Raw genomic sequence first — 24,466 nt, 5'->3', positions numbered from 1 at the left:
GAGGGGCAGGGAGAGAGGGAGACACAGAATCCAAAACAGGCTCCAGGCTCTGAGCTGTCAGCACAGAGCCCCGTGCAGGGCTCGAACTCACGGACTGTGAGATCATAACCTGAGCTGAAGTCAGACGCTTAACCGACTGAGCCACCCAGGCACCCCTGAAAATTATACTTAAATTTTAAAAAATAATTAAAGCTCAGCTTTTTAGGAAACAGTTGCAGAAGGAAAAGGAAGTGTCTTATAGAGCCTAGTATGGAGGTGACATCCCAGGTTGCCTCCTATGTAAGGTGACCAGCTTTGTCTGATTTACCTGGGATTGAGGGCTTTCCTGTGACAAGAGGCTATCACTGGTAAAACTGGGAGAGTCCTGGGCAAACCATGACAGCTGGTCACACCACTCTTGTGGAAGTGGGGAACTGGGTGGGAGCTTTGGATGTCTGGCAGACAGGTTGGATTCCCTTGGTCTCAGAGCCCAGGTGCTGCTCCACAGGCTCAGAGAAGGGCCATGGAAAAGTCATAGCAGCAGGCATTGCTGGTTGACAGCAGGAACATCAGGACTAGGGAGGCATCTTTGTTCCCTGGTTATTATTCAGTGTTCCTGACCCTTTAGAAGCAAGAAGGGGTCGGGGGTGGAACTGGAGGAGCAAGACCCCAGAGACTGAATAGAGACAGTTTGATCATCCAGATTCTAAGCATCGTGGCTTCTATGAACTGGGCTCTGAGGAGATTTTCACTTAGCCCTCTCTTCACTTTAGTTATCCCCACTCCATCATCCCTCAAATGCCTAAGCCAAGAAAATACCAAAACAGTACATTGATTTTGTGCAAGGAAAATAGGGACATGGGACCTATCAGAGGCAAATGCTATTGTATCTCTTCACCTCTACAGATGTCACAGGGCAGAGGCTGTCCCCACTCTCCTTTGTTTGCCATAACCTGCTGTTGCTTGAGCTGGAGGGGTCTTCTCTACCTTGTCAGAGAATAGGACAGATGGGGATATGGGGGAGGAACTCTTCCAGCTTTCTAGCTGAGGCCCGAAGTGGATTCTAACAGAGAAACTGCTGGCAGGGCTGGTCCACAGAGGGGGAAACAGGAACCAGGAAGTTCTAAGAGGTTCTCAGAAGTTCTCATAGTGATGCATGAAGTGGGCCTGGTCCTGCCTGTTGATGAGCTGACAGGCCTTCTCTACATTCTTGGTCATTCCTGGAGGGCCACAGCTGAACACTCCAATCTTCCGTACCTGTCAAGTGTGTTGCAGGGAGTGATTGCATAGAGGAGAGGCCTGCAGGCTTAAGATTATCACCCCTTGGGAGGAAGCTGCTTCTCAAGCCTGCTGGAACGACTAAAGCATTGACCTCTGGCTCTGAGGAGGAGGCTTGAGCTTGGGGCAGTCGGGGGTAGGGAGGGTTTGAGGCCTTCCTCCAACACCTGACCCCATCCTGGAGCTAGCATGGGATGGTTCTCCACTCAGATTATAGCTGTAGGGTGCTTAAAGTCCAGGATATCCTGGCAGGGGAAGGCCAGGGTTTCAGGACAGGTGGGGGTGGGGCTGACCTGTGGGTGGACCTCCTGCAGGGATTTGAAGAAGAGCTCGAAGGGGGGGCGGCCAAAGTGCGTGATGGAACGCAGGCCTGTGAACAGACTCCGGTTCAGCACCTTCTGGAAGTGTCGCTCACAGATGTACTGGGAGAGGGAGTAGAGGAGGAATGTCACAGTCAGAGTCAGGGTCAGCTCTTAGTCTAGATGGTGGCCCACATACCTACCCTGCCTGACCGGCCCTGACATACCAGCATGGTGGTCCTGAGGTCAAACTTCTCAGCCAGCTGGGTGATGTAGATGTGCACGGACACCAGGTCCTGGCAGTCATTCTCCTCCACCTCCCGGATGATGTCAGCCAGCCACTCAAACTGCCGCTGGGTCCGTGTCACCCAGATGAAGTAGATCTGGGGACACATTGCTGGAGCTCAAGACTCAGCTCAGCTCAAGTTTCATCCACCCCAGATGCCTTCACCTGAGAGGCTGGAAAGCCTCAGACCATCCACAGACTCCGAATCTCCGGCAGCCCCACAAGCCTGATCTAAGTCTTTTAACCAGCAGACCCCAGCAGAGGTCCTTCTGTCTATACGTCCTACCCTCCCTCAAATGTTGGGCATGTGGACAGCTGTGTATGAATAGCCCCTGCAGACTCAGTGCCTAGGGGCCAGGGGCTTTTACTCATATTACTCTGCTGTGATGTGGGGACACAATCAGGCAGTCTGTCCCATTCCTTCTAAGAATGGGAGAGAGACACTCACCTTTTTACAGAGCATTTGGCTGCCCAACGATGACTTGAAGACCAGGTCTTTGAGGATTGAGGCAAAGGGGGTGACCCCAATGCCCCCTCCCACCAGCACGGACACCTCAAATTTATGCCACTCCTGGTGGCCCTCTCCAAATGGCCCATCGAGGTACAGCTGCCAACCAAAGAGGGAGAAGAGATGAGCTTGGTCTGGCCCCAGATCTGAGGTTAGAAATGGGTATAGGACAGGGAGAAGAGGGCTACAGGAACAACAGAACCTCTTCTCAGGCACCCCAGCCTGGCCTTGTGCTGGCTGGAGCTTCTAGTCTCAGGGTAGGGGAGAGTGGGGACCCTTTGCCAATGCTGGAGACCAAAAAGTGGTTCCTGGTGGCAGGCACCTTTGGGTATCTGGAACAGCCGTCGCCCATTGGAGGTGAGTAGATCTCCCTGAGGCGAGTGGTCCAGGGCCCTGCTGCCCGGATGTGAAGGCTGAGCGTGTCCTCATGGGGCGCAGAAGTCAGTGTAAATGGGTGGTACTCGTTGGTCCCCAGAGTCAGACAGGCAATCCGCACCCACTGTCCTGACTTGTACTCAAAGCCTTGGGGCCGTTGGAATTGCAGGTGAGTCACTCCTGGGAGTCATGGGCAGGCAAGGGCAGGGATCAGAAGGCTTGCTTCCAGTACCTGAGGACTGGCAGATACCCCAGATACCTTGTCTACTCTACACATATGGTCTGAACAAGTGGAGCTCCTGGGCATATGGGCATATGGTCTGAACAAGTGGAGCTCCTGGAGGTAAGAGTCAGAGGGTCCCCTTCTCTCTTTCCTGGGTAACCCAAGAATTAGATTTCTGTGCTCCTTGTTCCAGCTACTCTCCTCTCCGCTCCTTATTCCCGTGAAACATCCAGGCCCCTATGCTACTATCCTGAATATCAGCCTACAGGTCAGAGGACCTATTTCCCCAGGGACCATCTCACAGTTTACCAAACCTCCACCATTTGAGAATTACCTTTGGATAGGCCATTTCTGCGCATCTCTGCACTACTGTTTATCTAATGTTTTTCTTCATATTGACTTAATTTTTCAATATGATTTACCTTGACAAACTTCAGATCACTCAGACAGGTGGAAAACCAGTATCATGTAGTGTAAATAGAAGGCACCGTATTTTATCAAATTTTAGCTGGATACTGTGTGGTGTGCCAGACCACAGCTGAGCCCCAGGCCTGTTCTTTCTTCGTTTAAAAAAAAAAAAAAAGTTGATTTGCAAGTACTGGAAAGTGCAAAAAGCATACTAATAACATGCTGAGGTTTTTGTCCTTAAGTAATCTCAATGGACACAAAGTTGAAATGAGATTAATTTTCTTACTATGTTAATCCTGAAGATTAGATGGTCCCACAACACCTAAAACCATCTTCTGCCAGCCTCTACAGTGGTGTGAATCCTCACTTTAGCCAACATAAACTCTCAAAAATTGACTCTCAGGGGCAACTGGATAGCTCAGTTGGTTAGGTGTCTGACTCTTGGTTTCAGTTTATGTCATGATCTCGTGGTTCGTGGGTTCAAGCCCTGCACTGTCAGTGAGGAGCCTGCTTGGGATTCTCTCTCTCGCCCTTTCTCTCTGCCCCTCCCCTGCTCATGCTTTCTCTCTCTCTAAATAAATAAACTCAAAAAAAAAAAACCCCACAAAAAACAAAAAACAACTAAAAAATAATAGACTCTTGAAATCTGGGCCAATTGCCCATCTCTGAAGGGGGGTTATTCTAGGAGGAGGGGGTGGGAGGGGTATAGATTGTTCCCTGGGGAGCACCCAGACCACACACAAGGGGGTCTGTGTTGTCCTTAAATGCCTTTCAGCTGCCTCTTCTCATGGTCACTTCTCATTGTTTGCAAGTCCTCCTGGGGGCAACACAGCCCTTTCTGGGCTCCATTTGTATCAGGAAAGCTGCAGGGGTCCCCGACAGATTATTAAAAGGCCTGATGGGGGTCTGGAGGCCTGTGGAGCTATCTCCACATGTCCCATGAGTCGACTTCCAATGCCCCCCACCTGGGGTCACGTTGGGCCTGGTACCTGAAGGCAGCAGCTCCGCCTTCACCACGCTGATCTCCACCTTCTTCCGGCTCAGGCTCACCAGCTTGTCCCCCCCATAGATTAGTGCTGGGACCAGGAAGTAGATGTGGAAACGGGGCAGCTGGATCAGGCCGAAGCTGCCGTGGATGATGAGCTGGAGACGTGGCCAGTTAGTACAGCTCAGGCCCAGCCGGGCCCCTCCCTGCACCCTCCCTTGCCCAGACACTTCCTGCCCGGACCCTGGGCCTGGGCTGGGTAGATAAAGCCACCATAGACTTCAGAGGCTGGGGTCTCTGCTCTCAGGTCCAATTAAGCCTGCTCCCTACCCCCATTATGAGTGCTCATCCCTGCCCCCGTGGACTGGCCCTGCCCAGAGAATCCCTCACCAACACATAGAGCAGGATGTAGAGGTGGTGGGTCAGCCAGAAGCCCCGGAAGCTACGGCGCCGGAAGTGGTGGGAGGCGAACACATACATGATGGCCAGGACCACGAGCAGGAGCACCCCTGTCATGCCTGGGGGCAGCGGGGACAGGGTCAGAGAATACTTTTGGGACCTCAGCATGGGCTGAGAATATGACAGCGATCCCCCAGTCTACCCTCCTTCTCTGATCTCCCTGGCCCCCAGAATAGCTTGTCTGCCAGGGCTGCAGCTGAGGCTTGTCCTGGAGATTAGAAAGGGAACCACGACCACTAGACAAGTATGTATTCATGGGAGGATGAAGACAAACAGAGGTCCTCAGATAGAACCCCCAGGCCCCACATACACCCCTACTCCCTACCTGGGACTGTCTCGAAGAACCACCAGTAGAACTTTTGGGGAAGCTGGGACCTGTAGGGCAAAGGTATATGAGCTTCTAGCTGGGGCAGGATTGGCTTCCCCACTGTCACAATGTGATTCTGCTTCTGCTGGCCCTGACTGCTGAGGTTACTGGGCCTCCACTCAGATGGCCAGGGATCCATCCAAGGAACATGGCACCCAGCCACCCACAGTTCCACCCTCTGCTTTCTTGGCAATTCTTCCTTCTGCATTATCTTGAACTCTCTTACTGCTATTTGCTTCCTTGGGTGCTCGGTTCACATTCTGTAAGCTCCATGAGGGCAAGGGTGTGGTTCTGCTCATTGTTCTAATCCCTATGCTCAAACAATGCTAGGCTTGTAGTAAATACTCAACAAGTATTTGCTGAATGACTGCATGAATCTAGCATGTCTATTCTCTGGCACCTGGATGGTCATGTATGATGTACTCCATGAATGTTTGCCCAGTGAATGAATGGTAGACTAATATTCCAAGTTCTGTGTTAGGTACATGTGGGAAACAGTCTCTAATTCATCTCCCAAACATCTTGCCTGGCTAATCATGGCCACTTCCTTCCAGGGCAAGGAAGTCACCTCTCAGCATCCCCAGCAGGCTCTTCACTCTCATTCAGTGAGAGTAGAGTATTGAGGGCCATCTATGTCTTTTCCATTATACCCTTTGGCCTGCCCCAAATGTCCCATGGGGGAACCCTCCCCAGAACTGACCCATCATTCACAAAGACGTTGGGAAAGACACAGGCCAGCAGGCTGAGGGGGCTGACTGAGAAGATGAAGACATTGACTGCATGGCCAGCACTGTGCAAAACTGAAAGAGACTCTGTTAGAGATGCCACCCAGGGCCGACTCTACCTCCCACCCTGAGGAACAGAAGAGGCACAGGGAGGAGAGATGGGAGTCTATGTAGCTCCAATCTCCTCACTCTTCCCCCCACAGCTAGACCCAGGAGAATGCAACAATGGGGAGGATTCCCAGGAGCCACTGACTGGCCAGGACAACGGCAGCCATGGCGATCCAGCGATGGAAGTCCACGGCGGCGTCGAAGGGTATGTAGCGGTTGAGGAAGGTCTCGCGCAGGAAGGTGATGAGGTTGCGGCACATGGTGAGCAGGATGTAGGAGAACATGAAGGAGATGCTGGCGGCCGTGCCCCGGGACAGGATGATGCCCACAAAGGTGGTCTGTGCGATGCCCGAGGGTGGTGAGGCAAAGGCATAATCTGGAGAGGGGGTGTGGGTGGATCAGCATGGCACAGAGGCTGGGGTCCCTGGCCTGGGTCAGAACGCCTGGGCTCCAGCGGGAAGAGCAGCCAGAAGGCTCTACATGCCCCTTCCCACCGCCCACAAGCTGAAACTCTTACAGTAGGCACGCTCTGCAAACAGGCCAGCACAGATGGCAGAGAAGACCGCCACGCACATGATGTGCCGCAGGTAGTTCTCCACAAAGCGCTTGTACTGTCGCAGCTTCTGGGCCAGGGGGCCCCGCTGCATCTTCTCCTTCAGTGCCTCCGTGTACAGCCGGGGAGGGGGCACCACTGTCCTGCAGCAACGGGAGGCAGCTGGCCGTGAGACCAGGGCACCCCAACCTCCCCTAAATGCCACCCCATGAAGGAGACATGATAACCTGGCAGGGGTCAGGATGGGCCAGAACAGATGAAGGAAACAACATTTGGGGAGTAGACTCCTACCCGCCCCCAACTTTCAGCGCTCATCTTTATTTGCTCCATCCACCCGCTCTTCTGTCTTCCCCCTACTCCACCTCATCTTCCTCCTGTGTGTTCTGTCCTTCCCTCTTGGTGCTCCCTGAACGGGCCTCACTGATGTGCCCAAAGCAGGCAGGAGCCAGGAGAGCCCTTACTGCCATCTTGGTATTGCATCTGAGTGCCAGGCCCCTTTCCTGAAGGTTAGGGTGCAGAGGTTGGAAGATGTTGAAGAATTATTTGACTCTATGGCTCACCAATCAGGTCAGAGACACATAGAACGAGACACAGGATGGTCCCTTGTGTGTCCAGGAAGGGTGGGCTGGGCCCAGAGACTCCGAGACTTCTCCCCATGTTTCCTTGGGCCTGGGGGTCTAGAAAGTACTTACTTTTTGCCAAACCTCTTCTTCAGCACCGGACCTCCCAGCTCTGGGGCTTCTGAGGCAGGGAGCCCTAGTTCCTGAGAGCAGGATCTGAGAAAGGAAAAATGGGCTCATTCTCCCCTTGTCTTTGCAGCCAGGAGAAGAATCACCAGGTCAGAACTTCAGAGGCTGGGGATGAATCCTGGAACCCACCCCTGCCCACAGAACCTGCCCATAAATCTGGTCAGAGAGATGCCAGGTAGGAGAGGCAAGGCAGAATGAATATGATGTGGTCATCTGTCTTACAGAAGGATTCTGTCTTGAAGTGTCAGGGAGACAGCTAGGATCCTGAGCCACATGGCATGAGGGAAGCAGCTGGAATTTGGGCCAGGATCAATTATGTACTAAGAGCTACTTTCAGGGGAAAAATATCTGGTCCCAGGAACTGATTCAGCCAGCCCTACTTCCTTCATTTCTCTTCAGGGGACCTGGACAAGGGGACCTGCCAATGCCCCCATTCCTGCTCACCGTTCCCCAGGAGTCCGAGTGATGAATGAGACTCGACAGCTGATGTTTGGTTTAAAGATGTCTCCAACACCTGGAGAGAAGAACAAGAGTCTGGACAGGCTTCCCCACAAGGGTAGAAGAATAGTAGACTGCCCCCCTCTCTTCTCCGGGAAGGCTGCCACAGCAATTGCCAGTGACTTTGCCATGTTCTCATCTCTTGTTCCAGCCTTGTTCCCCTCACTGCCCACAATGGGCACCCATTGCAAACAAGGGGGTAACTTGGTATAATTAGAAAACTGCAGGCAGATGCAATCCTGCATCCTTTGTATAAAGAAAATAACGCCTCTTCCTCTGACTAGCTACACCCCAGACCAATGTGCATGAGCTTAGTAAGTGGCATGTAGGCTGGATTTCAGACCACCCTTGACCTCTCAATAGGCATGTTTGTGCAGTGCACATGTATGTGACACCCTTGACTACATGTGCCTGGTGCTATACTAGGCACAAAAGACTTGAAGAGAAATAAAACCTGACTCCTATCCACCAGTAGCTCTCATTTTGAAGACACGTCCCTCCCTGACTCCTACCATTTCTTTTTTTTTTTAATTTTTTAATGTTTATTTATTTTTGAGACAGAGAGACAGAGAAAGAGAGAGAGAGAGAGAATGAATGGGGAGGAGTAGAGAGAGAGGGAGACACAGAATCCAAAGCAGGCTCCAGGCTCTGAGCTGTCAGCACAAAGCCAGACGTGGGGCTTGAACTCACGAACTGTGAGATCATAACCTGAGTGAAAGTCAACTGACTGAGCCACCCAGGTGCCCCCTACCATTTCTTACATACTCACGTACTTCCACCTCCACCTCTGACGCAGAGCTGAGTGCGTTGGAGCTCTCTGTCATGGTCCCGCAGCATGAAGTGGAAATCCTCCCACGTCAGCTCCTCCTTATCCTGGAAGCCCGACTCCCGGTACATGGACTCCACCACCTCAGTCAGCTGGGCCTTGGACAGGCAGTTGTTGGAGATCTCGATGAAGGACCTGGGGGAGGAGGAGAGATACACCAGTCTGTCATCTGGCAAGGTCAGGTTCAGGCAGGTGCACGGTGGGGCGGGCCCCAGATTATCTAATGTGGTTGCCAGTGACCCGGGAAATGGCATTGAGAAGGTGTTCATCCAGCCTGTAGTTGACGTTAAGCTGGGTGGGGTGGCCACAGGTTTGAAATTGAAAGTGACCTTGACCAATTAGAGAAAGCAGCCCTCAAACAAGGGGGCATTGAAAGGTGGGATCAATGTCCATTTAGTGTAGGGACATGTCCAGATGACCGTGGGCTTCTTGTGTGGCAGGGTCTCTGCCCACTCTCTTGTGTTAATGCATCCCACGCTGCCACTGGCCTCCCCCTTTCACAGTCCAGTGGGGGCACAGAAGCCTGGATGCCGGGGGAGGAGATGTAGCTACAATGGCTGCTGCTTCCTTGTGCCAACACCCCAGGGCACAGGCAGGATTGTCTCCACACCCGATCTCATAGCACCCAGAGTGGCCATACTCTTCTTAGGTTGTCCTTTGGGACAAAAACAAGCCAACCATGCATGTTTGTGTGAATCCAACAGAAAAAAAGACCTGTGTGTGCCTGGCACAGCAAGCCCATTAAAAAACACATCATCCAAGTGAGACTGGGCAAGATCTACAACTGAACATAGGAAGAGAAAGTGGATGCTTGGCTCTGGTGGACAGGGACCCTCTCCGAGATCCCTAGAGCCTCACCCAGGTCTGGGACTGCAATAGCACACCCAGTGAGGGATAGACTGCAATCAGCTTCACCACAGCCTTTTAGAAGCCCATGTCCAGTTGTGGTGTCTGGGATGGAAGAGGGATGTGGAAGTTAGAGGGAATGCAGAAAGAAATGGAAAGGCTTAAGGTAGAAAAGGTAAAAGACTCTGCACTCTTTTATGCATTTGGTTTATTCATTTGCTCATTTGTTCCATCTGATTCGTTAAGTATGTATTGAATACCTGCTATGTGCCAATCACAGTGCAGAAGATGTGGATTCAGTGAGAAACAAAAGAGAAGTAAGAACCCTGTCCTTATGGAGCTGAAGGGGACTTTCACTGTTACCAGAACAGTGTCTTTAGGAATAAGAACTCTATGCACTCAAAGCTGGTCTTTGTCAGCACACCACAACCAAAAATAACTTAAGAAGCAAGAAGAAAGAAGGGTTGGAATACAGAGGAACTTTCCATGTTTCTTCTCCTGCATTTCCTAGTGATTAATACAGGAAAAGTGACCAAGGTCATTAATCTTCCATCCATTAATTCACGGCGCAAAGCACCAGTGTTAGGTATGGTGTAGAAGAGTTTACAAAGATCCAAAGGCATCCAAAAGGGATACTAGACTTTTGCTATTGGTCATACTGACTTGGTGGTTGTTGTTTGTTTGTTTGTTTGTTTGTTTGTTTGTTTGTTTTTAACTAGAGAGGGAGAATTTTCTAGCTCGTGTAGACAGTGCAGGTAATAGACCCTCCTGGAGGCAGGGGCCTGCCCAGATAAACTTATGAAGCTGGATGCTCTGAGAATCTAGAATGCAGTATCCAGGCTTTCAAAATAGATGGCCACATAACCTCCTCACCTACCCTCCTCTGATTTGACTTTGTTTCAAATATCAGGGAGTCTCAGAACTGGAAGGGCCCACTCCATACCGCATCATGGTGAAGAATTCATCCTTGGAGAGGAAGCCATTTGCATCAAGGTCATACATGGTGAACATCAGGTGGGACTTGTCCTCTGGGGAGCCTGAGAAGAAAAAGAGGGATTCAGGTCACCTCTGTGCTGAAAGACTGCTGGTTCCTGAAGTGGTCCACTCTCCCCCTACCTTTCATGAAGACCACCAGGATGTCCAGAAACTCCCGGAAGGACAGGTAGCCATTGCCATCTTTGTCAGCAAGAGAGAACATGGACTCTACAAACATGTCCTGGGGCTTGAGGCCCAGGGACTCAGCAAACTCAGCTCTGCTCAGCTCACAAGTCAGGGCCTCCCGCACCTTCTGTGATGAGTCCAGGGGCAGGGTGCCTGCATCCACCTGGTCGATGTCCAGCACCTGCAGTCGGGCAGTAGCAGAGGGAAGGAGAGAAGAAGGTGAGGCCTGGGCTGAATGCAGTTCAGTGACCCTTCACATCTCCCAAAAGTCCAATTCAGAAATAGTGAGCCCTTGTAGCTCTCCTGATCCTTAGATATACTTCTGACCTGGGCCTCTGAGGCAGTGACTCAGATCTCTAGCAGCCAGCCCATTTTTTCCCTGGACTCAAGATCCAGGAGCTTTATATGTTAGGAATGGTGCTAGGTCTATAGGTGGGGGGTGGAAATGGGAGGGAACAAAGTTTGGGATTCAAAATGCGAAATGAGAGGCCCTATACTGGGGACAGAAATGAAGTAGACAGTGGTGGACAGGCAGGAAAAGGCTAGGGATATATTTATTTATTCTCTTGTCAATTTAGACAGGGCTACCATGTGCCTGATTTGGTCTCCTGGAGGCAGGGGCCTGGCAAGATAAACAATCTTCTGATTAGCTGGATTTGGTGGAGACTGCTGGGGATTTATATTTTTAACAAATTCCCGGGTTAGGTGGCGGCTGCTGGTCCAGAGGCCACACTTTGAGAACCACTGATGTAGACTATCTCACTGAATCCTCACAACAACCCAAGGTGATGGATCCTATTACTTTTATTTTATTTTATTTTATTTTATTTATTCTATATTCCATATGGGGGATACCTGGGAATGCCAGTGGATCCTATTTTAATCACTGTTTTATAGATGAGGAAGTGGAGATACAGAGCAGAGATGATGTGACTGGCCTAAAGTCACACAGCTAGTGAGTGGCAATGCTAGGATTCAATCAACGCTGTCTCTCTCCAGCACACAGACTTAGTTTACCCCATGCAGGACCCTGTCCATCCCAGCTTCCCTCCAACCCTGGGCCAGGTCCTGTCTCCAAAAGACACACTCATGGCACCTGGGCAAAGAGGTTCCTGAAGAAGATCTCCAGGATACGGGCCCGCTGCTGCTTGGTCACAGCCCTCCTGAATAGCTCATTCTCTTCCAACTCAGTCACGTCAAGGCCCAGAGTCCACTGCACACAGAAGCCCTGCAGATGCTGAACAAAGGTGCCCCGGTCCTCCTCAGAGTTAAACAGCAGCACCTGGGTGGGAGGAAGCCCATGTCAGTGCTTGGAGCTCCAGGTCTGGTTCAGCCCCCACTCAGAGGACCTTGAGTTGAGGGAAGATGAGAAAAGCTGCCTCCCAATGCATTCAGGCTGGAACCAGGTGAATGGCTTGAGCAGGTCAAAGGGAGGGTCACATGGAGTGTGGAGACAGGTGAAAGGAGAGCCTCTCCCCAGCCTCATCTTCACAGGGGAGCTCTGTAGCTGAGGAGAGTGTGAACTAACAGGCCTCGCTCTGAGAGGGGAGATATAGGAGCATTCCAGGTAGGGGAGGCAGGCTGGCCATACCAGGTCATACTCCTTGGGGATCTTGAGCAGAAGGGTGTGGCGCCCACGGTTGCTGGACAGGATGAGGTTGACCTTCTGTGTGGGCTGCAGCTGGACGGTGCGGAGCACAGACAGCCGCCTGTCTAGGACCTGTAGACGTCGGTCTGGGAGCAGCTGGATGGTGATGGGATAGCTCTTCTCCCTGGGGCCTGGCCACTCCATTGCTAGGGAAGGGACAATTGGGCAGAGACGTTCAGCACAGGTACCCAGGCCCCTGACCTCAAACCAATTCCACTCTACCAGTCTGAGCAGATACTCCCAAAGCCTGGCTTTCTCCCCACATCTGCAACCTGCTTTTTCTCCCAGGGGCCCCTATCTGGGCCCCATTTCCCTCTCTACCTTCAGCCCCATCTCACCTGACACCCCATCTTTGGCTGCTTCTCTCTTCACACTCTCTTTGCCTTTCTTCTGTAGTCTCTTGCGCTCTCGGCCCCGGAAATGGGCCACGACCCCAGAGATAAGCAGACTCACTGAAAAGGATCAGAAAGAGCCAGTGGGGAGGGGAGCCTCTTGCCTGCAGCTTCACTGAAGGTCCTGTTGCTCCTCCCTTCACAAGGTCCCCTGAGCCTGGCTTTGACTGTAGCAAAGAGCTAGTCCCACAGACCAGCAGGTCATGAGGGGCAAGGACATTCTGTGGGCAGGGGGGCAGCCAGGAGGAAAGCAGTGGGTGAGGGTGTGAAGAGTTCACCTAATGGAAGACAGCAGAGAGCCACAATGGTGATGCCAAAACCAGGACCACTGCCCTCGAAGTAGTCAATCACCGTCAGGGGCACACAGCGGGGCAAGCCTTCAGTTGTAAGCTGCCGAGGCTGAGGGCAGGGTGCACCTGAGGGAGAGGACACAAAAGACCTTAAAGTCTGAGGATCTCACTAGTTGGCCAGGTACCCTTCCCCTCTCTCCTGTAAAGGACCAGGTACCCTTCTCCTTACTAGGCCCACCTCTCTGGAGTTGGTTCCCCTCAAAAAGTCCCTTTCCATATCCTGTTCTCAGTACCTACCCCAGTTTGATCACAGAGTGCAGCCTGCAAACCAGTCCAGTACCTACTGGGGGAGTAGGCCTAAAGCAGGCTTCCCAGCAGCACACAGAAAATGCTGCCTGGCACCTGGTTTCCTGGACAGCACCAAGTGACTCACCCCATCCTTGGTCCTTTCTCTGATTGCCACTCACCGTCATGCCAGATAAAGACATTGGGCTGCAGGGCACTGGCGTCCACATTGGTAACAGCCACTAGGACGTCCCAAAGAGTGGTGTTTCTGATTTCTGCAATTTCCTCTCTGGAGAACAGCCTAAGTTGGAGAAAGCCACGAATGGTTGGGATGAGAAAGGGCTGCCAGCCTCCAGCAATATTGGGCCCAGGAAGTCAGATGAGGAAAGAGACACAGAGGGGTTAAAGAGGAGGTGAGGCCAGCTGGGAATCCAGAGCCCGTGGGGCTGCTTACAGGCAGAGTCCCTGGGGCTCCAAGCCAAAGTGGCATCTGAGGCGGAAGTTCATGCAGGCCTTACCCATTCCTGGTGTTCTCAAACCAGTAGCGGTCACCATCCCGCAGCCGCACAAACTGGTCGAGGACGATGGCATTGAAGAGGGTCCCTGGGTCCCCGTGGCTCTCCAAGAACCCCCCAGGGAGCAGCTCCAGCAGGGAAAGGTCATGGTTGTACAGGGCAGCTGTGGCCTCCAGCACCTGGGGCACCACAGGAGGTGAGGAATATGTGTGTGCACGTGTGTGTGCACATGTGTGTCGGGGAGGGCAGCCACTGTGGCTCCATTCTTAAACACAGGACTCCATCAGCTGCCTGGCTTGCTGCTCAGGCCTGAAGGAGCCTACTTTTCCTAGGCCATCCCCCTCAGGTGGTGGCAAGACAGGTGGGAGGACCCACGTGTCCCTGCCGATGGTGAAACCACTGCTAGGTGCCTTTGGGCCATATCCTGTGACCACCACCACCCAGGCTATCTGGCCCTAATAATTAGCAGTTTCAAGGTCACCCATTTCATAAGGAAGGATCCTGCAGGAATAGGACAATGGCACCCAATACAGAGATCACCCTGAGGCCACCCTGTAGGAATGGTACAATGTAGTGGTGAGAAACATACTCTGGAATCAGATGATTGTGTTTAAATCCCATCTCTATGACTGACTTACCAACCATGTCATTGGTAAAATAAGGACAATGATAGTATCTACCCTATAACATTCTTGATGTAGATTAAATGAGTTACATGTGCACAGATCTTAAAACAAAAAAGTTTTAGCTGCTATTGCCATCATTACTGTTTCTCACCTGGGGGTCCACATTGGGGTTGATGTCACTCCAGTTCTTTGGGGTTTCCAACCCCAAAGCCTTCAGGGCTTGGGTATAGCTGGGCAACCCCATATCTCGGCCACGTTGGATGCTGCTGGCCACGTAGTCTGTGCGGGAGAACTTGCCAGGGCCAGGCCAATAATCTGAGAAGGAGAGAGAACCAGGCTATAGGCTGAATCCTCCTGACCCTTCTTTGCTCAGCAGTCTTGAATTAGGTTGTTGGCACTACTCACCCCCAGAACTCCCAACATTGTGACCATGTGTCCATATCAACCTTGCTTCCACATAGGGTCAATGTGACCATGTACGATCAGGGGAAATTTTTCTGGCAAGAATCTTCCCCTGAGACTCAAGACTGTTCTAGTCACCAAATAGTAAAGTCCCTGTCCTTTACCTCCTTGGCCTCAAGACAGGACTGGAGAAAACTTTTGGAAACCTAAGTACCAAGAGATTGTGGTGTCACCTCTCCCCCTACATACTCAGACATAGGTAATTTAGAGTAAATGCAACATTAAACCTAAATGAAGCAAAAAAAAAAAAAAAAGTTAAAAGCTTTTTTCTTCTAGTGGCTATTTACAGCATGTGTATCTGTGTTCCTGCATTGTAGGTACCCCAAGGTCTAACTGTTGATTAACCCAGAGGGGTCCCCAGGCTCCCAGTCTTCTGGACCCTTATCCCATCTAGCTCCCAAGCTTACCCCTCAGATCTTCAACCACTATCCTGTCTTCCATCTCTGAAATCTGGGAGGCCATTCCCAGCAGCAGGTGATTCACCGCCTGGGCACTATTCAGATTGGCGTTCTGGAAATAGACAACAACACATTTAAAGTAGGCTCGTGGGCCTCTCCCCAAAACCTGGTCCCTGTCACCCTGAACCACTGCAGTACCTCAGGACTAAGGGCCCTTGGCCAGTCCTAGACTCCTGAGCTATTGTCTCCAGATAATTTTCTTAAGTGTTTTTTTTCAAAGCTATAAGTGTTTTTTTTCAAAGTTATTTATTTTGAGAGAGAGAGAGAGAGAGAGAAGGGCAGAGAGAGAAGGAGGGATGAAGGAGAAAGAGAATCCCAAGCAGGCTCCACACTGTCAGCACAGAGCCTAATGGCTCCAACTCACGAATCCTGAGATCATGAACTGAGCTGAAATCAACAGTAGGACACTTAACCAACTGAGCCCCCCAGGCGCCCCACCAGATAAGTTTCTGATCATTCTCCCCTTCATCTCCTACTACCTGGAGAGGCAACACCTAAAAAAGCAACTGGAACGGTTGCTATTCCCAGCCTGTGTGTCACAACTGACGCTGACCCACCTTCCCCTGACCCAGACCCCAGGCTGACCTCCCGAATCCAGTAGCTGTTGCAGACTCTGAGAGCTGGGGAACTGCCAAGACCCTGGTTCAGGACCATCTGGAAATGACAGCTGGCATTTCTGAAATGGGGCATCAAGGATGGGATGAGAGCTCAGGGAAAAGCTGACATGGGGTTGAGTGGGGTGAGGGACTCAGAGGGGTCTGGCCAGGACGGAGGGCTGAACTTCTTTGAACACAGCAGAGATTTGGCAATGTGTGTGGATTGAAGGTATCGGTTGCTCTTTGTCCACATAGAGTGGTAAGGAAAGGAGTGAAGAGAATAACCCAACTGCTGGACAAGTCCTGCTCTCAGCAGCTAAAGTTCAGCCATTAGGAGGAGTTGTTAAGTTTGAAACTCCTATCCCAGGGTCCTATTTCAGGGTTCCAAACTCTGCTTCTCTTCCCCCATTACTGTGGAGTTGTATAAAAGGCCCCAGGCCCCCAAGGCTGTTGATTCTTCATCTCTACCAGTGTGCTATGCCTCCTCCACTGCCAGCCCCTCCCTCACCTCATGTAGACGCCAGGAGGCACCATGGTGGAGAAGAACTGCTCAGAGGCTGTCAGGAACTCTGGGGAGATGCTGGGGTCCAAGAAAGAACGGTACCCTGCCCAACAGGGGTAATAAGAGAAATAGGCTCCTTATCACATCCTTCCATCACATGCATCTACCTGTCTTCTTTCTCCCACGGATCCTGACCCTCCCTTCCGCACCCCCACCCCCGCAGTCCAAGTGTCCCCCCCCCAACTCCTGTACCTGTATATTCTGGGGTGTTGTCTGCAGGAAGCTGGGCAGCCACTCATACAGAGCGATGTTCTGAGGGACAAGAGAAGGCAAAAGGGAGGCATGCGCTGGAGCAGCCGCCCTGGGAGGGATCCGAGCCCAAGGAAGGCTTCGGTGGGAGATGAGGGTCAGGCAGGGGCAGTCACGAGGGAGGCAACTCAAACAGGACAGGTGCGGAGGCCCGGCCCCCACAAGGAACCTGGGACGGCAGAGGAGGGCGGCTACATAAGAACCACAGCAAAGGCTCGAGGATCACAGCGCTTTGCCTCCTCATCGTCTCCACGTCCACTCCGAGACGAGACGCTAGCCCCAGTTCTGGGGAGCAGCGTCCTCCTGGAAAAGGGCGTTTCCGGGGGCTGCCCGTCGGAGGATGGAGGGCTCTGCGCAGCAGGCAGGGGCGGGGCGGGGCGGGGAGGGGGTGCGGACTGACCTGGTAGGTGGCGATGACCCTCTTGCGCGCGTGCTGAAACAGCTCCTCGTCCCCCCACCGCGGGTGCTCGCGGGCCAGCCGCTGCGCCCACACGTTGTGGTAGCGGAACCACAGCAGGCCCAGCGCCTGCAGGAAGGGGTCGCGGTTCCCTCGCTCCGCCCCGAAGGCTGCACGCGACGCCGTGGGGCCGCAGGGGAAGAGAAGCGCGGCGGTGTGACCACGGGGAGCGCAACCTCGGCGCCCCCCAGCCCGCCCCGCCACGCGCCCCGGCCGCCGCAGCCCACCCCGCGGCCTCACCATACAGCCCCTGGGGCCCGCGCTGTCCCGTGGCGGGGTCGGGCGGCGTCCACATGAGCAGGGGGCTTTGCGCGTTGCGGGGGAAGGCGGGGTCGGGCCCCGACGCCAGCTGCCCCCCGGAGAAGCTCCGCAGCGCGTCGCTCCAGGAGTGAGAGGAGCCATAGATGGCGCTGCCGTCCAGCCAGCCCGTCACCTCGTTGGTCTGCGGGGGCACCGGGAGGGTGAGCCCAGGGTGAGCCGCGGGCGGAGTAGCTGAGACGGGTAAGGGGGCGCCAGGGCCAGCCCAGCGTCGGTGGCGGCGGGGGGGGGGGAGCGGGGGGACGGAGCCTCTCCCGGCCCGGCCCTGCCAGGCCCCGCCCCCGCGACCCCGCCTGCCGCGTCTCACCAGGTCCCGGGGGTTACTGGGGCTCTGTCCGGTCTCGGGGTCCCAGCGGCTCCTCTGGAAGGGTAGGACCACGTCCCCGCGCTGGTCCGGGTCGAACACCGGGTCCCCGGGCGGGATGTGGATGTTGAGGAACTCGGCTGGGCAGCCAGGTGTCTCCACGCTCACCAGGTCGGACAGCACGTGGTAGCCTGTCCGCAATGGGGGCCAAACTGTTGAGAATCGCCACTCCCCATGGGCAGGGAGTTTCTCTTGGTTTCTCAAGAGTCAAAAGACATGTTGTAGTTTAAGCTCTGCCACCAGCTCCGGGTCTTTCTTCTAATTTTCAAGTGGGGACATAATACACTCTCCACGCACCTCATAACATTGGCGTGAGAATCCAAATAATAATTAAGATAAGGGCTCCCCCAAACCAACTCCCATCTCCCACCAGATTCTGCTTTCCCCTTTCTCTTTCGGAGGAAAGAGGATACAATCATATGAGTAGGAGAGCGGTGGCAGGGGACTCAGCTCCTAAGGGCTTTAATGGAGGTCCAGTGATCCTCCTGGATTTGGAGTAACGGGTAAGAGAATGATGAGGGAAGCAGATATCCCTAAATCGACACTCCCAAAGCCCCCAAGATAAAGAACGCCTGGAAGTGTTGCTTAGTGAGGAGGAGGAGATGGCTGGGAGTTGGGTCAGCCTCCAAGTGACTGGTCAACCCCGGTGTTCGCCCACTTTGCTCTCACCAAAGAAGACCCCCAGCACCGTGCGGTTGCGGCGGGAGGCCTGCCCAGCTGTGCCCCGCATGGCGGCGTCGCTGAGTCGGCGCGGGTTGGGCAGCAGCGGCTCCCCCAGAGCCTGATAAACGCCATCCGCGTAATTGGCTGGTACCAGACGCTGCAGTCTGAAGCCTGTGGGAAGCAGGGAGCGGGGCTTTGTCAGGGCACTCCGTCCCCAACAAGGACATAAACCTCTCCCTACGCCTACCTCACTGACTAGACCCCTTTCCGCCAGGGTTTCCTGGGCCCAGGAGCGCATAGGAGTTCGCTGGGCAGACAGCCAGGTGGCTGGCGGTGCGCTCTCTCCTCTTCTCCGGGTCTCATCTCCCAGGGCCGGCCCTCCACTAGCCATCCTCCCCCTCATCCCTACCCGGACCACAGGACGTACCAGCTGCTCCGAGCTCGTGATGCCTCAGGTTGTTGAACCAGCCGTCATAGCGCTGCACTTCCCAGGACAGTGCAGGTGAGTCCTGGCCGCCTGTGAGGCAGAGTGGTTCCTCAGCGCTAGCCTTCCTGCGACCACTCGAGGACACAGCGGCCTCTGTCCCTGCTTCTCCCGCTCCCTGAGTGCCCCCAATCCTACCCAACAGGCGACACTGCATGGCGTTGAAGCTGCGCCAGGAAGTTTGCCATCCTGCTGACCTGCGCTGCGATTTGACCGATCTTGCAGAGGTACTCCACCCACAAGAGGTACTGGGCGACTTCGCTAAGCTAGGGGCACCGGATACTTACCCGCTGGATCCAGGGATGCAGTCAGTAGAGCTCCCAGGAGCACCACCGCCTTTGGCCTTGCGCAGAGCATGCTGACCCTGCTGCCTGGGAAGTGGGAGGTGATATGTGAGGGACAAGGAGTTAGTGTCCCTCATGTCTACAGCCCACACAGGGTGAGGAGGTGCCAGCTGTTTTCACTTCTGGAGCAAAGCTTTAAGGAGCATCACCAAGGACCCACATCCCACCTCGCTCTTGCCAGGACATCTAGTAGGCACTGATGCCAGTCCCCACTTTCCACCTGGTGGAAGAACTAACCCCAACCAAAGGAACACACCAGGCACTAGTCCTCTAGGGTTTGTCAGTCCCAGGCAGAACTTCACCTCCAACCTTCCAGGGCTCCCCCCCACTCCCCAGCCCAGCGCCCAGCTTCAAATCCTCATCCCCAACCACTCAGTAACTGCTGGGAATCCCTGACCTGCAGCTGTTGATACTCTGCAGTGAGTGCCTGTGCAAGGACAGGAGGGATAGGAAGATCATGCCCTAAACCCCAGTCCAACTTCTGGTTTAGGGCCCCCATTTGGGGCAGAAGTCTTTTCCCTTGGAATCTTTGCTTCTCTGCTCTCCTCCCTGTCTCCACCTTCCCAACACAGCACCCCTCCCCTCCCAGCTCTGAAGATCCCAGCCTCCCCGATGGCACTCTCACCCTCTTCTCTGGATCCTCGAAGGCCAGCTGCCCTGGTGTCCACTCAGGTCAGACTAGAGCCAAGAGTGTGCATCTGGGCGGGAGGCTGGCCCTCTTGCTGTGGAGTCAGGGCTCTTCTCATTTGCATAGCAACCTCCGCCCCTTATTTGCAAGTTCTCTTCCCAATCACTCCAAGCTGCCAAGCCCTGACATCCGCCCAGCAAGCTGCTCAGGCTGCTATAAAAGGGGTCCAGATCCCACACCACTTCCAAACACAGAGCAAACCCGCAGAGCCTTGAATGTAACTGGTTACAACCAGTGAGAAATAATTCCTCTCTCCCACCTACCCAACCCTGCCCCAGCCAATCCAGAGCACTTGAAGGCAACCGGCCGGCTGCTGCACTTCCTTAGGGAAAAGTCAGGAGCTCAGGCTTGACCATCTCATTGAGTCCTGTCCAAGAACGCAGGGGACCGGATAAAGATAAGTGAGACCCAGGCTCGGCTGCCAGGTACCTGCTATTCCCACTCCAGCAGACCCAGCTTGGCCGGGTTGCAGCATGACTCTGTGGAATGGTGAGCTGCCTTTCTACCCTCAGCCCCGGCATGCCCCTGGCATCAGCGTCCCACTGCTCATCGTCATTCTGGTGTTCTTGGCCTTGGCTGCCAGCTTCCTGCTCATCTTGCCTGGGATTCGTGGCCACTCGGTAAGGGGGTGCTAGATGCTAGGGCCTGGGGGCCTTGGGCAGCTGGTCTCTGGAAGACCTAGGACAGGTAATGTGGTTCCAAGTGCCTCCATGGATAGTCAGACTGAAACACTGAACCAGAGGAGCATAGGTGGAGCAGACAGAAGTCTGGGGCAGCAGGCATGCCTTTCCAAGAACCGGGGGAGGTTGAGGCCCTGTAGAAAACAACCTGGAAACCGACCCCACTTAGATCATTCAGGAAGCTGATGCAGACAGTGAGTGCCCAGTCCAGTAATCCTGGGGCTGATTCTAGTCTTCACATGCTGCTGGAGTCTCCTTCCCTCAGACTGTGGCTGCACTCCAGTCTCAGCCTTCAGGTGATGACTTAATGACTGGCAGACCGAGAGGACAGAAACCAGCAGCGGAGACTGCTGTGTTTCACTAGTGTGAAAGTCTCAGCAGCTGAGACTGCTGTGTTTCTGCTGCGTAGAGATGCATGTATATATGTGCTCTCATCCTAAGGGCTCAGACACTCCCACCCAGGATTCAAAGTTATAACAGACTGGGTTCTTTTCCTTGGACTCCTCCCCCCTCACTTCTCCTAGAACCTAAGTTGTTTTTCAAGTCTATGGGTTCCTAGCTTCCCTGAGTCTTGATCTGTGTTGGTTTCCTTGGGAAACTGGTGCACCTAGGAATATCTGAGAGGCTGCATTCCCACCTCGTCTACTTGGTGACAGGACTCTGGGGCCACCCTCTCCTGGGGTAGATGACCCCTGCCTGCCTACCACTTCTGGACTCACTGAGCCTCACCATAGTAGTGATTCAAGTAGCCAGGAGCCAGATAGCTGGTGGGTGAAGGTGGTGGGCCTGCACCAGACAGAAAGCCGTGTTGCAGGGTGCACTGGGAAATGGAACTGGGGCCTCAGAAGTGCACGGCTAGAAAACTTCAGAAATGGCAATGGCTCAGAGGAACCTGTACAAAAAAACAAGTCTGACTTCAGCTTCAAAGCATCAGGAATGGAACTGGGAAAAGGGTGTGGTGCAAGAGGGGACAGTTTCAGAGGCACTAAAGATCTAGGTGGCATGGGGTTAAGGGAGGTCTTGGGGACTCTAGCCGGGCAGTTACCAAGCCTGACCCAGGTACCTATTCCTGCAGCGCTGGTTCTGGCTGGTGAGAGTTCTTCTCAGTCTCTTCATAGGCGCAGAAATTGTGGGTGAGTGTGTGGTGCAGCAGGTGGTGAGAGGACCTGGGGTGAGGATGGAGGTGGACAGAGGGGACCTGGGAAAATCGAGATTTGGGGTTCGTGTCCTGCTCCCTCTTCCTATTCTTCAGCTTTCTAGTGCCCACTCTTACACCTTTCCCATGTATACCACATTGGACCCCTAAACCCCCCATCTCTCTGCACTGCACCCTACCTGCCATCATCACCCTCCCCATGCCATCTCCCCAATTCTCTCTGTACCCCTCCCCACACACCGTGCCTCTCCCCACAGCCGTGCACTTCAGCGCACAGTGGTCAGTGGGTGGGGTGAACACCAACACATCCTACAAGGCCTTCAGCGCAGCACGAGTCAGAGCCCACGTTGGTCTGCACGTCGGCCTGGAGGGAATTAATATTACACTCACAGGTGAGGGGGCTGGGGCAAAGTGAATTCCTGGGTTGTCGGACTCCATGCTTGGGGGAGTGTGGCAGGGACAGCTGGAGGAAATCTCGGACCCCACAGGCTCAAATAGTGTTTATTCCTTTTGGAGCCGTGCTTTCCCCAACCGCTGCCAAACCGCTTTCTCTCACACCTCCACTTTCCTATCCGTGTTTGCTTAGTTGCGGGGTCCCCCGCTGCGTGCGGCTCAGTGACTCCACCGCCCGCCCGCCCTCTGCAGGGACCCCAGTGCAGCAGCTGAACGAGACCATAGACTACAACGAGAGCTTCAACTGGCGTCTGGGCGAGAACTATGCCGAGGAGTACTCGGAGGCGCTTGAGAAGGGGCTGCCAGATCCAGTTCTCTACTTGGCCGAGAAGTTCACCCCGAGCAGCCCCTGCGGGCTCTACCGCCAGTACCGCCTGGCGGGGCACTATGCCTCGGCCACGCTGTGGTGAGCGCTGGAGGGAAGCACGCGTGACTGAGGGAGGGACTGTCGCGGTGGGGGCGTGTGAGCCAGCCCCACATAGCTGCTGGAGGTGCGAATTTCCACCTCTCGGGTCAGAAAGAAAGTCACGGGGTCCTCCGCACAGACCTGGGAACCCAGAGAGACCAGGCAGAGGCTGCGAGCCGGCCCCTCCCCTGTAAGGCTCCCCTGTGCCTACGCCATCACAGTCCCGGCTTTCCTTCTGGGGTGGAGGACGGAGGGGGAGCGAGGCTAGGGTAACCCCGCTCACAGCGCAGTGGGTCCCCTCCGCAGGGTGGCTTTCTGCTTCTGGCTCCTCTCCAACGGGCTGCTCTCCATGCCGGTTCCGCTCTACGGAGGCCTGGCGCTCCTGACCACCGGTGCCTTCACGCTCTTCTCTATCTTCGCCTTCGCCTCCATCTCCAGCGTGCAGCTCTGCCCGCTTCGTCTCGGCTCCGCCACTCTCACCACTCACTATGGCGCCGCCTTTTGGGTCACCCTGGCCACCGGTGAGGACTGAGGAGGCGGATTCTGGGAGGCTGGGGTGGGGACTGGATTTATACTGCTGTGTACTTTACAGTGGACAAAACGAGTTCACACATATTATCTAATCTCCTCTTAAGAGTTCCTAGAGGCAGGTGTGGTTATGCCCGTTTTGCACACGAGGGGAGAGGGTTCTGAGGGGTTCAGTATCTTGCTCCAGTTAGCACATGAAACTGTGTATCGTGTAATCCATATCAGAGGTGTTCCTGCCCTGTGTGTTGGGGGAGGAAATGCAAGAGGTAGCCCCCAGGAGATGGAGGAGGCAGGCCTGACTCTGGCCTGGAGCCCTGACTACCCTGTTTCCTTCCTTCTGCACTGCCGCAGGCATCCTGTGCCTCCTGCTGGGAGTGGCGGTGGTGAGTCTCCACTACTCTTGGCCCAGCGCGCTTCGCACCTTCTTGGACCAAAGCGGCAAGGACTATGGTAGCCAGGCGAAAGGGAGCTCGCCTCTCATCCTGAACAACCCACTGCATAAGCAGTTTGGAGCCCTGGACTTAACGACCAATACTAACCTCTGAGGGGGACTCAACCCTCAGACTGCTACCCCACCTCGGTCCCCTGCAAGCCAGGTAGCAATGCCGGCTGGGGCTGGGCTGGGATAGTCCAAAGAAAGTCACTGCGCGGGAAGGGGTGGGGGTGGGGGGGCCACTGGGGAAAAGCAGGCGGCCTCAGACGGGCTGCAACTCCTGCACCCAGGGAAAAGTCTCCCAGAGTGACCTGTAAATAAATATTTTTCCTTTTTTTTTTTTTTTTTTTTAATTGTTTCCATTACATTTCAGGGCTTTCCCAGACTTAGGGAATATGAGTCCTCAGCGGACTTCCTGGGCTGGAAGCAGCCAAGTCCATTCTCTCTGCCTTGCCACAAGGCTCTGGGAGAGAGGCGCCCTCTAGTGAGCCCAAAGGGGAACTCACCAAAACCAGTATCTTCCTGAACTGCCCCAGGTGGATGGTCGGTAGCAGTGACCAGGCAGGTCACTATCCCATTGGCCCAGTGGGTTTCCCCTTCACTGGCCCAGGTGAGTGGACCTGGAGGGAATGGCATTTTTGAGGTAATTTACTAACTCCAGTTTATTCACTAAGAGGTGGTATCTGAGGGCTAACTAAAGTAGATGTCGGCAAGGCATAAAAATAAATCCTGGGATTATTTTTTAGGTCCTTGGCAAGACCTACAATCTTATTTGG

General features: G+C 54.1%; 2 protein-coding genes across 3 annotated transcripts; one reads left to right on the top strand and one right to left on the bottom strand.

The window, feature by feature from the left end:
• Window positions 1-119: 119 nt before the first annotated feature.
• Window positions 120-20,059, bottom strand: DUOX2 (dual oxidase 2). The gene is given in 35 exon segments (XM_043555525.1): window positions 120-1,236; window positions 1,551-1,679; window positions 1,784-1,939; window positions 2,291-2,449; window positions 2,673-2,905; window positions 4,346-4,499; window positions 4,732-4,859; window positions 5,126-5,175; window positions 5,868-5,967; window positions 6,146-6,376; window positions 6,518-6,696; window positions 7,246-7,329; window positions 7,747-7,816; window positions 8,574-8,761; window positions 10,416-10,509; window positions 10,589-10,814; window positions 11,730-11,915; window positions 12,225-12,427; window positions 12,620-12,733; window positions 12,952-13,089; window positions 13,431-13,549; window positions 13,767-13,942; window positions 14,541-14,704; window positions 15,259-15,361; window positions 15,895-15,985; window positions 16,414-16,510; window positions 16,660-16,674; window positions 16,677-16,719; window positions 17,117-17,283; window positions 17,414-17,615; window positions 17,799-17,986; window positions 18,525-18,689; window positions 18,946-19,035; window positions 19,290-19,373; window positions 19,972-20,059. Coding segments are annotated over 34 exon segments (4,635 nt in total). The 5' UTR covers window positions 19,360-19,373; window positions 19,972-20,059; the 3' UTR covers window positions 120-1,113.
• On the top strand, window positions 19,395-24,036 carry DUOXA2 (dual oxidase maturation factor 2). Of its 2 annotated transcripts, XM_043555528.1 has the most exons (6): window positions 19,405-20,654; window positions 21,790-21,847; window positions 22,128-22,262; window positions 22,516-22,729; window positions 23,036-23,250; window positions 23,609-24,036. In XM_043555528.1, the coding sequence occupies exons 1-6, from the start codon at window positions 20,508-20,510 to the stop codon at window positions 23,800-23,802; spliced, it is 963 nt and encodes a 320-aa protein (XP_043411463.1). In that variant the 5' UTR covers window positions 19,405-20,507; the 3' UTR covers window positions 23,803-24,036. The 2 variants fall into 2 exon arrangements, with proteins under 2 accessions (XP_043411464.1, XP_043411463.1); XM_043555529.1 differs by lacking the exon at window positions 22,128-22,262 and having other exon boundaries at window positions 19,395-20,654.
• Window positions 24,037-24,466: the final 430 nt, after the last annotated feature.

The sequence above is a fragment of the Prionailurus bengalensis genome, chromosome B3 (assembly GCF_016509475.1).
Source record: "Prionailurus bengalensis isolate Pbe53 chromosome B3, Fcat_Pben_1.1_paternal_pri, whole genome shotgun sequence".
Taxonomy (NCBI): domain Eukaryota; kingdom Metazoa; phylum Chordata; class Mammalia; order Carnivora; family Felidae; genus Prionailurus; species Prionailurus bengalensis.
Note: the sequence above shows the minus strand (reverse complement) of the source record. Positions and strands in the feature narration are given on the sequence as shown.

Coding starts and splice junctions, on each gene's coding strand:
- DUOXA2 (XM_043555528.1), top strand. CDS start 20,508: ATGACTCTGTGGAATGGTGAGCTGCCTTTCTACCCTCAGCCCCGGCAT. Junction 22,263..22,515: donor AATTAATATTACACTCACAG/GTGAGGGGGCTG, acceptor CGCCCTCTGCAG/GGACCCCAGTGCAGCAGCTG. Junction 23,251..23,608: donor TTGGGTCACCCTGGCCACCG/GTGAGGACTGAG, acceptor GCACTGCCGCAG/GCATCCTGTGCCTCCTGCTG.